Source organism: Raphanus sativus, unplaced genomic scaffold (assembly GCF_000801105.2).
Source record: "Raphanus sativus cultivar WK10039 unplaced genomic scaffold, ASM80110v3 Scaffold3239, whole genome shotgun sequence".
NCBI classification, from domain to species: Eukaryota; Viridiplantae; Streptophyta; class Magnoliopsida; order Brassicales; family Brassicaceae; genus Raphanus; species Raphanus sativus.
In genome coordinates, this window is record NW_026618545.1 from 516 (window position 1) to 11,763 (window position 11,248).

The 11,248-nt window shown below is 36.9% G+C and overlaps 3 protein-coding genes across 3 annotated transcripts; 2 read left to right on the top strand and 1 right to left on the bottom strand.

Moving 5' to 3' along the window:
* Window positions 1–2,767: 2,767 nt before the first annotated feature.
* LOC130506439 (LOB domain-containing protein 42-like) lies at window positions 2,768–3,755 on the top strand. Its single transcript, XM_057001083.1, has 2 exons — window positions 2,768–2,990; window positions 3,155–3,755. Exons 1-2 carry the CDS (start codon window positions 2,783–2,785, stop codon window positions 3,676–3,678), a joined length of 732 nt encoding a protein of 243 aa, XP_056857063.1. The 5' UTR covers window positions 2,768–2,782; the 3' UTR covers window positions 3,679–3,755.
* Window positions 3,756–5,077: 1,322 nt separating this feature from the next.
* On the top strand, window positions 5,078–6,715 carry LOC108827038 (tetraketide alpha-pyrone reductase 2). Its single transcript, XM_018600381.2, has 4 exons — window positions 5,078–5,305; window positions 5,490–5,854; window positions 5,966–6,318; window positions 6,403–6,715. The coding sequence occupies exons 1-4, from the start codon at window positions 5,200–5,202 to the stop codon at window positions 6,542–6,544; spliced, it is 966 nt and encodes a 321-aa protein (XP_018455883.2). The 5' UTR covers window positions 5,078–5,199; the 3' UTR covers window positions 6,545–6,715.
* An 803-nt stretch (window positions 6,716–7,518) lies between these two features.
* On the bottom strand, window positions 7,519–9,405 carry LOC108823404 (ethylene-responsive transcription factor ERF118). The gene is made up of 2 exons (XM_018596598.2): window positions 9,021–9,405; window positions 7,519–8,932 (listed from the first exon to the last, which is right to left on the bottom strand). The coding sequence occupies exon 2, from the start codon at window positions 8,768–8,770 to the stop codon at window positions 7,847–7,849; it is 924 nt and encodes a 307-aa protein (XP_018452100.2). The 5' UTR covers window positions 8,771–8,932; window positions 9,021–9,405; the 3' UTR covers window positions 7,519–7,846.
* Between the last annotated feature and the right edge of the window lie 1,843 nt (window positions 9,406–11,248).

Genomic DNA, 11,248 nt, shown 5'->3' on the forward strand with positions numbered 1-11,248 from the left:
TTGCAATCCCCTTAAACACAACCAAATTTGAAGTGTTTACCAAACATGTGACTCAAGTAAAATAGATGTCATTTGTATTCTTATGCTTTTTTTCGTTGAGTCGATTGAGCATCCTCGATGTGAGACCTAGATGATTGTAACGAATCGCGTTAATTCGAGTATCTTATTGATATTGATTTATCTGAATTTGGATTTTTTAGTTTTCGTTATTGAAAAAGATTAACTTTTTGTTGAGAATTTGATTGTCTTGCAATTATGGACCCAAACTTCACAATTTATTGATTGTGACTTTGGATCATATAGGAATACCACAACATGGTCAGCCAACCTGCAATCCCCTAAACACAACCAAATTTGAATGTTTACCCCCCCCCCCCCCTCCAACCAAATTATGGACTCCAATACTTCACAATTTAGTTTGATTGTGACTTTGGATCATATAGGAATACCACAACATGGTCAGCCAACCTGCAATCCCCTAAACACAACCAAATTTGAAGTGTTTACCCCCCCCCCCCCCCTCCCTCCTACCAAAAAGAGAAAAAAAGAAAAGTTAATGATGCTTTGAACACAATTAAACAGTGGTGAAACCACTTTATAGACTCTGAGTGCATGTGCATCTATAATTAAATTAAAATTAGAAAAAATAGCTCATATGGTAAAAATGATCTATATACACCTTCATTTTCTCAGGTTCGATGCTTGCAAAATGCTTTTTTATCTTTTATTTTCAACATTATATCCAATATTTATATGGTCTAGATTGCCCCTGCAATTAAATCAATACAACTCGTATTAACATGTATTTTATGTTATTAATAAATTGGTGATGATAATCCTACTTTTTTTTACAAACATGATAACCCTATCTTTCTAACGTCAATATGTAAAAATGTGTATGCGTTTGTGTCTAAGACGTTTGATTTGTCTGGTTATGAAAACATTAATGTTGTGGTTATGAAAACATTAATGTTCTTATAGCACGAGAGAGGTTTCGTGGGGGAAGACCTTTCAAACCAATCCAAAAGATGCAAGAAATGGGATGGACTCACGTGGGTGGTCGTCGTACTCGTGGTCGAGGTGGCCGTTCTGATCGTGGTTATCATTAGTGTGTTAGCTAGTTTTATGTCACTTTTATCTACTCCCCATCTCGACTTCTCTTTTGCTTATTTCCATGTTTGGGAGCTCATGTAGCTGTCCTTCTCTTTTTAATGCTTTCTCAAACTATATGGTCTAAAAAGTCATGTCTTTGTAATTTTTTATTTGCATTTTAATTGAAAGCTCTTTTTCAAAAAAAGAAGTGAAAATGCTCTATGGATGTGAAACAGTAAAAATAAGTAGATAAATCAATCAGGATTCGACTTTACTCTCCATCACCATGGATTCGTTGGTGGATTATATAACAAAACCATGTTCTTAATTAAATTAGTCACCTTATTAGTGACGTAAAAAGATGCTACACTTTTTTGTAAGCCTGTAAGTTGTAACATAGTTTTCTGAAAAGTAAATAGCTCCTAAAATCAAATTGTAATAGCTAATAAACATCAAACCCCTTTTTTCTTGTACCAAAACCAGTGGGCATATTTGTTACACGCGTATCCTATTGTTTGTTTTCTTCTTAAAAGTAAAGCCGTAACGTTTATAGTTTGTTTTGAACAAGAGTTAGGAGCTAGACTCTACTAAATACTGTATTTTTACACGTAAAGTTACAGTCCAATCCGTATAGCTTCCCTAAAATCAGGACTCAAAGGACGCTTTGGTGAAACAAAAAGAGGCATTATAGGCACTACGTGCCGAACATGAACATAGCAGTTTTGCCTCGTGTGTAATTCACGTGCCACCGAAATTTTTACTTAATATTTTTATTTCACAAAATTTCAAAACTTCGTTTGGTTTGTTTGTTTTGTCGGTATCATCTCTGGGTGGTTCTCGTGCATGTCTCCCACTTTTCATCTCCAAAGTTTCCTCGTATCTCCACCCCTCTGGACCTCTGTTAACACTCAATTATATTACTTAAAGATCCCTCACATTAATAATCTTCTTTTATGTGCTTTAATTTGAAATTTCAAAACTAGTTTACGTTGCATAGACTCGTGAGCACGAAACTTTTTCTTTTCTTTTTTCGAAAACAATGAGCACGAAATTTTTAGCATTAATAAAGATGAGTGGTAAAAATTGTTTCATGTAACCCAGCGATGATATGATGAGGATTGGCATACGATGATGTGAAGATTAAAGAAGTGGGTTTGATTGAGTGAGACGTAATTACAAATATAGATAAAAGGTGAGTGGCAAAGTTTGTAATATTGAAATGCATGGAGGGCGAATTCCAGAGAAGGAAAAGTGAAAGAAAGAAAGAAAGAGATATTGGCATTCCCGAAGAAGGAACTCCCCAACTTTTGCCAAAACAAAATGCCAACTTCACTGAAACACACAACCTCCTTTCCACCACCATTCCTTGGTCTTTTCTTCTTTTTTGGTAACACTAAAACAGTAAAAAAATGAGAATTTATAAACAAAAAAAAATCTCTTGTTAAAAAACATTTTTTTCTTTCGAAAAAGTAATTATATTAAAAATCTGTGTGTTTAAATCAATGTCATAAAGCCTGGAATGCACCAGTTTTTTTCCACCACTTTCTCCAAGAAACGCAAAAGATTAAAATTATACCAACTCACTTTAATTCATGACTCAGTTGTAACTTCTTCCTTATAAATACAAGTTGCCACAACTTCTCTGAGTTCCACTTCCAAGGAAACTCACAAACACACTTCATGCCTTTGAATGTCACTTATAAAGATAATGAGAATCAGCTGTAACGGGTGTAGAGTCCTACGCAAGGGTTGCAACCAAGATTGCACCATAAGACCATGTCTTCAATGGATCAAATCCGCAGACTCTCAAGCCAATGCCACACTCTTCCTTGCCAAGTTCTATGGTCGAGCCGGTCTCCTTAACCTCATCGAATCTGGTCCTGACCATCTTCGTCCCGGTACACACTCCGAAAGCAGAATCCTCTAATGATTTATCTTACAGTGTGTTTGTGTTTAGATTCTGTTACATGCACACACACATCACTTCTATAGTAGGGACTTTTTTCCATTTCCCGATTTAATTTCATAACGTTGGTTGTGTTTTTTTTTTTGTAATCTCTAGCAATATTTAGGTCACTTCTGTACGAGGCGTGTGGACGGATCGTGAACCCTGTGGATGGTTCTGTGGGTCTGATGTGGTCTGGAAATTGGGCCCAGTGCCAAGCAGCCGTTGATGCCATTCTCAACGGCTTACCCATCACTCACACGCCTCTTCCCAGTGCATCCGCGTCGCACCAGATCATTCCTCCTCACAGGACATACGACATACGCCACGTGGCGAAAGATCCAACAACAGGCGGTGACAGTTCGGAGAGTCTGGCCCTTGCCCCACGTGTCAACGGTAACAAGGTCAAGACACAAACTGGCCGGTTAAAACGCCTCGCAGAGACCGTGGACTACCAACTAGGTGAATGCAGTCACGACACGTGGCAACTCCAGAGTTCTGGTGCAACGCATGGCTATGGTCAGTTGGCGTTGGAGAACGTGGCAAATCGAAGGGGAGATCCATTAAACCAAAGCTCGAATCTTGGGTGTGATGATCAAGTCGATACCAACGAGGTTGGCTTAGAGCTCAGACTTGGTTAGAAGCTAAAAGGACAAAAAAAAGAGAACATAATTATTACCGTAACTGTCGTTTCCATTAATAATTTCACTTTCTACTTGCAAGGGGAAATGTTCAAGAGACGAAAATGAAACTTGAGCTACTTGGCTTGTATGTATTTAAATTTGATATTAATGTAAAATCAATATGTGATAGAGCTCCTGAGTTTCGACGTGTTATATAGTAGAATAGTGATATATATCGTTACTTTATAGGTTTATCTCAACTAGCGTCACTAAAATCATCACAAGGATAATTATATTGATAAGTCTACCTTCTTGCATATGCAAAAAGAAAAAAAGAAACATTAATTAGTATAGAATATTATCAACATCCTACATCGGTGGTGGTAGAAGTTCTTTGGGCAATATGTGGATCTCCGCCAGGTTTATCCTATTAGGTTACAACAATCTATATATATGTTCCTCTACTAATAGTGAAAGGAATATATTTGAATGATGTAATGACAAATTATTTTGACTCCATACACAGTCCTTTTAATGTGACTTCATCCCCCCAGACGGAATCACTGGACATTCTTTATGTACATGGATGATTTCCAACTTTTGTTTTCCGTACAGATTGCACCCTCTAGTTTTTCGTTCCCATTCATAGTGAAGAATAGAAGGGTGCCTATAGAAATAAAATCTCATTGAACATAGTGAAATATAAATATGTAATGGAAGGCTGTTCACTCAGCTGTGGTGATGGACACGACAGTGACTCCAACACTGTGAATGACATCACTAGCTTGTCCATGGAACCCAATGATCGTGCACCCATTCCCCCCCCCCCCCCAAGCAAGAATTTCTCACCGGAATCAATTCCAAACAGAGCTTAGGGTTTTGTTCGTCTTGAACCAAAGAGAGACAATTACCGGTTTCTCAACTCTAGATCTTATTGTAGCAGCCTTCCAAGACCATAATATATTCACCATCCTCAAGAACAAGCTGAAAATGTTCAATGATTACAAAGGTAATATGTCAATAATTTTTACGGTAATTAGCAGTTGAAGAAAAAAAATATGTTTTGGTGTTTATGGAACTGACCTCTTCAACTCCGACCAGTGTCTTTTTCCCATGGTCCTCACCAGAAACCAAGTATGTGCCTTTAATATACTCAAACTTAACAAAGGATACACAGTCAAAACTTTGTCCGACGTATATCTTTCTTACACCGTCGTAGACACCGTCATCCTATCCGTTGCCACTAGGGGTGGAAAAAAAACCAAACTAATGGTACGCCAAGGCATCTCTATGTGGGCCTCCAGATTGCAAAAAAACATTCGAAAGAACTATAGCCCAATGAGCCTTTCACCCTTACATATTTTGGACTGAACCACGACACGTATAAACTGTGAACCGCTTCTTGATAAAATATCAGCAAGAGAGAGAGATAACACGGATGGAGTGAGTCAACTACTCACCTTGTACTTCAACAAGATCTCACTTCATTAAAACCGTAATCCAAACAAACTCAAATCCACGGCAGAGACAGAGAAAGAGATGTCAGAGTATCTGGTCACTGGAGGAACTGGTTTCATCGCTTCTTACATCATCAAATCACTCCTCGAACTCGGACACACCGTTCGAACCACTGTCCGAAACCCTCGTAAGATATTCCCTTTTTTTCTTTTGAACTGAAAATATTCCCTATTTTTATTATTATTATTATTTTTTCAATTATTATTATTATTTAATTATTATTATTACTAATTATTCGAATATTTACCACTAAAATGATTTTGATCTGAGCCCTTGTGTTAAAGAAAATGATTTTGATTTGTGTTGAAAAGAGGATGAAGAGAAAGTAGGTTTCCTATGGGAACTGAGAGGAGCGAAAGAGAGGCTGAAGATGTTCAAAGCTGATCTAACGGTTGATGGAAGCTTTGACGAAGCAGTAAACGGCGTAGATGGAGTCTTCCACACGGCCTCTCCTGTTATTGTTCCACAGGATCACAACATTCAAGAAACATTGGTTGATCCTATCATAAAGGGTACAACCAACGTGATGAACTCTTGTGCCAAGTCCAAAACCACTCTCAAAAGGATCGTTCTTACATCTTCTTGCTCCTCCATACGGTACCGTTTCGACGCCACCAAAGCCTCTCCGCTCAACGAGTCGCATTGGAGCGACATTGAATACTGCAAACGCTTCAACGTGAGAAAAACATTTGTTATATTTTTTTTTGTAACTGAGGCTAAACATTTGTTATATTTATATATAGAAAGAAAGAACTCTATTGATGGAACCTGTATGTTTGTGTATTAGCTTTGGTACGCGTATGCAAAGACTCTAGGTGAGAAAGAAGCTTGGAGGATAGCTGAAGAGAAAGGGTTGAACTTAGTGGTAGTGAATCCTTCCTTTGTGGTTGGTCCATTGCTTGGACCTAAACCAACAAGCACTCTTCTTTATATCCTCTCCGTTGTCAAAGGTCTTGCTGGAGAGTACCGGAATTTTACGGTCGGGTTTGTGCACATAGACGATGTAGTTGATGCACATGTGTTAGCCATGGAAGAGCCTAAAGCATCAGGGAGAATCATATGTTCAAGTTCGGTTGCTCACTGGTCTGAGATCATTGAGTTGCTACGAAACAAGTATCCTAATTACCCACTTGAGAACAAGTAAATATCTCATGATTGACAAGGTTTAATAGTCGAGATCTCATTTGGTTGGTTGATTGATTCTTTGTTTTAACTTTTTTTCAGGTGCAGTGACAAAGAAGGGGACAACAATCCACATAGTATGGATACAAGGAAGATACATGAGTTAGGATTTGCATCGTTCAAGTCATTGCCTGAGATGTTTGATGATTGTATCCGCAGTTTTCAGGAGAAGGGTCTGCTCTGATGATATTTCCAAATCCATGTCGTTTCTGGATGGTGTTTTGTTACTGGTTGAAGCACCTCTTTAGTTTATGGTTCCAGTATAATAATAATAAAACTTAATAAGCTGGATTTGATTAATCGCTTGCTCTAATCTTGTATTAAGCGTCTTTTCGCAGTCTATAGTTTTTTCCAAGAGTTGTGCATTGCTAGTTAGTAATAGCCCACAATGAAAAATACCATGTCTTGTTTCTTTTAAACGAGACACCTCACACCTTGAATGGTTCAAATTAAATCGAGCTCAAGCTAATGGGCCGAGAATCAAGCTCAAGCTAATATAACACCACAAGCTTGGCAACTTATCACAAGATCCTCAACTCCGTCACCTCACACCTCTCATGACATGTGCATCTGAAAGCTTTCCTTCCCTTATTGTGTATCACGTGACTAAGACACGCCACACGCACGTACAATGGAAAAAAAATACTTATACAAAGAACATGTGCAGCTACCAAGTAGTGGAAGAGTTACTACTATAGACTATAGAGTATAAAAGCCATCCTTTGACTTTTCCTCATTCCCAATCAACCTTTGAATAATTTTTTATATAATTATTAAAATCTAAAATGCCATACAGCTGTTATAAAATACCTTTAATTAATTGAAAAACCTGACAAAACCAACCCCTGACTTGCTGCCACTTACGTGCAACTCCCTATTTAATTCCCCACTCTCCTCTTCACTAGTAATTAAGTTTTCTACTAAATAAAAAATTAATTTAATTTCATAAATAAAAATAAATAAAAGGTAGGTAGAAGAATGGTGGTTTGTGATGGCGCGGCGAATCAGCAGAGAAACAGAGGCCAGCAAACTTCTCATGAATTGTCGCTTTCTATTAGATTCTTTGTTAGAATAGCAACACCTCATAATCTTAACGGTCCTCTGGTAATGAGATTCATGACAACCAATGGCGATAAGAACAATGTGAATTATATAAACTGAAAAAAAAAACTTTCATTTAATAACATAGTACTAGTAGTAGTACTATAACATTAATGATAATCAAACTCTTTAAACTTTGGACGGCTCTTAAAAAGCACAATGAACAGCCCAAATCTAAGAGATTAACTCGAAGCACAAAACACTTCCACACTTAATCTCGTAGTACCCTATATAAACCGAAATTAAAATTAAACTCACTAAACTGCAAAACCCGGCTAGTTATGTCTTAAGATCTCACTTCTCTCCGGAACACACCTTCATCATGTAGTAGTATGTCTTTAAACTCAAAACTAATAATAAATAAAACACTCTTTTTAAAAAAAGCTTAAGCTGCAAAACTTTTCAAGGGGATGTGTTGATGATAATCGGCGAAAAAGAAGCTAGAGTCGAACTCAACATCTGGAAAGTCCCAATCAGGTAGCTCGCTCGGACCACCACCACTGTCTTCGAACCCTAGCATAGTGAAATCATCAAACTGATCATCAGTGAATAAGCAATCCAAGTTCTCTTCAGCAAAGAAACCAAGATCAGCAGCCATCTGTCCCTCGTCTTCGGCAAAGAAACCAAGATCAGGGATCGGTAGCTCAGCGAAGTTGAAACCGAACAACACTTCCTTGCTCGAATCAACACCAGTAGCAGGAGCGATCTTGATCTCTTCTTTAAGCTTATTAGTAGTTGGTGTTGAAGCTGAAGTGTCTTGCTCAGGAGGTGAAGAGCGAGAGCATTGACTAGTCTCAGACACGGAGTCATTAGTAGTAGTGGAGAGAAGTGCGTCATACTCTTTCCTCTTGACTTTATAAGCTTGATGAGCTGCTTCTTCGGTGTCAAAAGTACCCAACCAGGTCCTGATTTTGGTGATGGGATGTCTAATCTCAGCAGCCCATTTACCCCATTTCCTCTGCCTGACACCAACAGGCTTCTTCTTAGAACACCGAGGACGAGAAGCTGCTGCTGCTTTCTTGCTGATTGTTTTGGTGCTGTCCTGTGAAGAACTCACAGAAGCAGACTCAGCAACACGAGGAGGAGGAGGAGGAGCAACAGACTCCAGAGGTGGGAAGTTAACAACGCGGACGATGCGTCTCATCTTGGTCTCGTCTCCCTCGTCGCTAGATGAATCATCATCGGTTGCGTAAGGATCGTTGACCAAGATCCTGACTTTTCTCAAAGGCTGTTGGGTTTCTTGAGGATTGCATCTCTTTGGTTTCTTCATTTCACTCAAAGACAGTTGGTTACTTATAATCCCTACCATTTTTTTCTCTCACAAATCCTCAAAAAAAAAAAACACCCAGAAAAGAAAAAAAAGGAGAAAACACTCTTCAGATCAAAACTTGTTTTGTAATAAAAAAAATCTCAGCGAACAATGAACTGCTTTATGTGAAAACCACCGAAGACTTCAACGCCAGAACAAGTCCTGAGACATTAAAAAAACAAACACAGTCTTAACCTTTGGTCTCTTAGTGTCTTAGATCTCTTAAAAGAAGATGATTTTCTGGTGATACCTTTTGGGTCTTAACCGCATGGAGAGAGAAGGACTCTCGAGAACAAGCCTCTGCTTGTTAGAGCAGAAGTGAAGATCGTTTGCCAGACAAGATTTAGTTGAAGATGATGATGAAAGCAGACAAGAGATGTTGTTGTTAAGCAGAGACAAAATCACAGCTTTTGATTCAAACCCAGCCGACATAAATCACTCTGTTCTTCGTTAAGACAAAGGAGACAGACAACAACGAGAAGAAGAACAAAAAAAGAAGTGAGAAAAGAAACACGAAAATAAAAAACCCACACAGCTAAAACCCTACAGAGATTAGATATCTGGGGACGAGATTTATCCTATGGTTTTATATATAGATAAAATAAAAACGAAGGATCCGTGACAAAGTTGCAGAGAAGGAAAGAAAAAACAACAACAGTAAACAAGTGTTTAAAAAATAACACGATGAGACGACGCAAATCTCTAGAAGAGAAACAATAAATAAAAGCAAGGAGCAAGATGGTGAAGAAAAAACAATTCTTTTTAATGAAATCAATTAAAAATGCAAAACAGATAATAAAATATTTAATAACCTTCTTTGATATTTCTATCTTTCTTTCTGGCTCTAAATAACTCTCACACTCTTTAATCACTTACATATAAACACACTAATTTGCTTTTTTGGACACACTTATTTTTTTCTCACTTTTGTAAGGTCAAAAATGAACCATTCAAAGAAAAGGGCAATAATTATGGGAAAACAAAGTATTCACTTTTTAAGTTTCATTTATAACATCTTATTAGAAACCATGAAATGGTGAATATAACACTATTTTGTAAATAAAATTTCCTAAAATATTTACTTTTTCCTACATTATTTTTTTTAATAAACAAAAAAACAGAGAATTTTAACATAGTATTGTTACGGGGAGACCATCTAATGAAATTAGCTGGAATGGTGGGACTAGTTCTAGGTGGGGACTATGGACAATCTTAACATTAATGGCGCATGACTCTCCCATGCATCCATCTAACATGGCCCGCCAGGAATTCGCGCGCGTGGTTTTCACTCTCCCTCGCCTCTAATAATTTTTTTTAAAGAAGTTTACTCATGAGTCATTTTCTAATTTTGTGCTTTCTGATTTTTATATAATTTGTTTTAACATTTATTCGGATACAAATCTATATCTTGGTATAAATCTTCTAAGTTTGGCATAAAGAATCACAACCATTAAAATATACAACCAAATCTAACTAAATTCCAATATCACTTAATTTCTCTTTTTGCTTTACTAAAACAGAGAAAAAGGAAGTTTTATTGGTTTGGTGGTTTTTTTTTTGAACGTCTGAATCGATTATTATCGAGAAATTATGCTATTACAACGATGAGAATATTACAAAGACGATTTTACAGCCGACAATTCTACCACCATGTGAGAATACACGTCTGACTGCACCACTCTGAGCTGTCCTATGAGATCCATGTCCGATGGTACTCCCTGCACCAAGCTGAAGATCTCCTGTAACCTGTTTCTCCATAATCTGCATAATTTGGTATTTTCTGGGGTTTGAACCCCAGACCTCCGGATGTAGAAGCAATTGAACCCTTAGTCAAACCACTGGACCAAGGGGGCTTCCACGGTTTGGTGGTTTGGATAAAGATTTATTAATATTTTGCATTATAAAATATGGGTTTCTGAATTTTAGAAAATACCAATTTACGTGAACTGATAGAGAAAAAGATTTATAAAAAATCTGCAGCATAATATAGATAATATCATCGAATGTGGATTTAATAAAACAGTTCAAATAATACAGTCAATCATAAATCTTTATAAAATAAATAGAGTCGATCATATAATCATATGTAATATTTTCAATAGTTTATAATATTATAATTATTCAGTATTAGAAAAAATTGAATAATAAAAGTAATAAGAAACTAACTCACATTTGGGAAAAAACAATTGGTTGCATTTTGTACAATTGTACGGCTGAGATTGAGGTCAGGCTAGAAACTTTGAATCTTTCGGACAATAAATACCGAAATAAATACCGAAAAGCGAATTGAAGTTTAATTTTAGATTTTCGATTTTTTATATTATTTAAATAAGGAAATTTGTTGGGATTATTAGTTAATGAAAAATAGAGTACGGATGTATATATTTTTTCCAGCGTTGCACGGAAAATAGAGTTAGTGCATGAGTCAGAAATATTATCACTAAACAATTTTCAACTCATCTCTATTTTATTATATAT

Coding starts and splice junctions, on each gene's coding strand:
- LOC108827038 (XM_018600381.2), top strand. CDS start 5,200: ATGTCAGAGTATCTGGTCACTGGAGGAACTGGTTTCATCGCTTCTTAC. Junction 5,306..5,489: donor AACCACTGTCCGAAACCCTC/GTAAGATATTCC, acceptor TGTGTTGAAAAG/AGGATGAAGAGAAAGTAGGT. Junction 6,319..6,402: donor AATTACCCACTTGAGAACAA/GTAAATATCTCA, acceptor ACTTTTTTTCAG/GTGCAGTGACAAAGAAGGGG.
- LOC130506439 (XM_057001083.1), top strand. CDS start 2,783: ATGTCACTTATAAAGATAATGAGAATCAGCTGTAACGGGTGTAGAGTC. Junction 2,991..3,154: donor TCCTGACCATCTTCGTCCCG/GTACACACTCCG, acceptor TGTAATCTCTAG/CAATATTTAGGTCACTTCTG.
- LOC108823404 (XM_018596598.2), bottom strand. CDS start 8,770: ATGGTAGGGATTATAAGTAACCAACTGTCTTTGAGTGAAATGAAGAAA.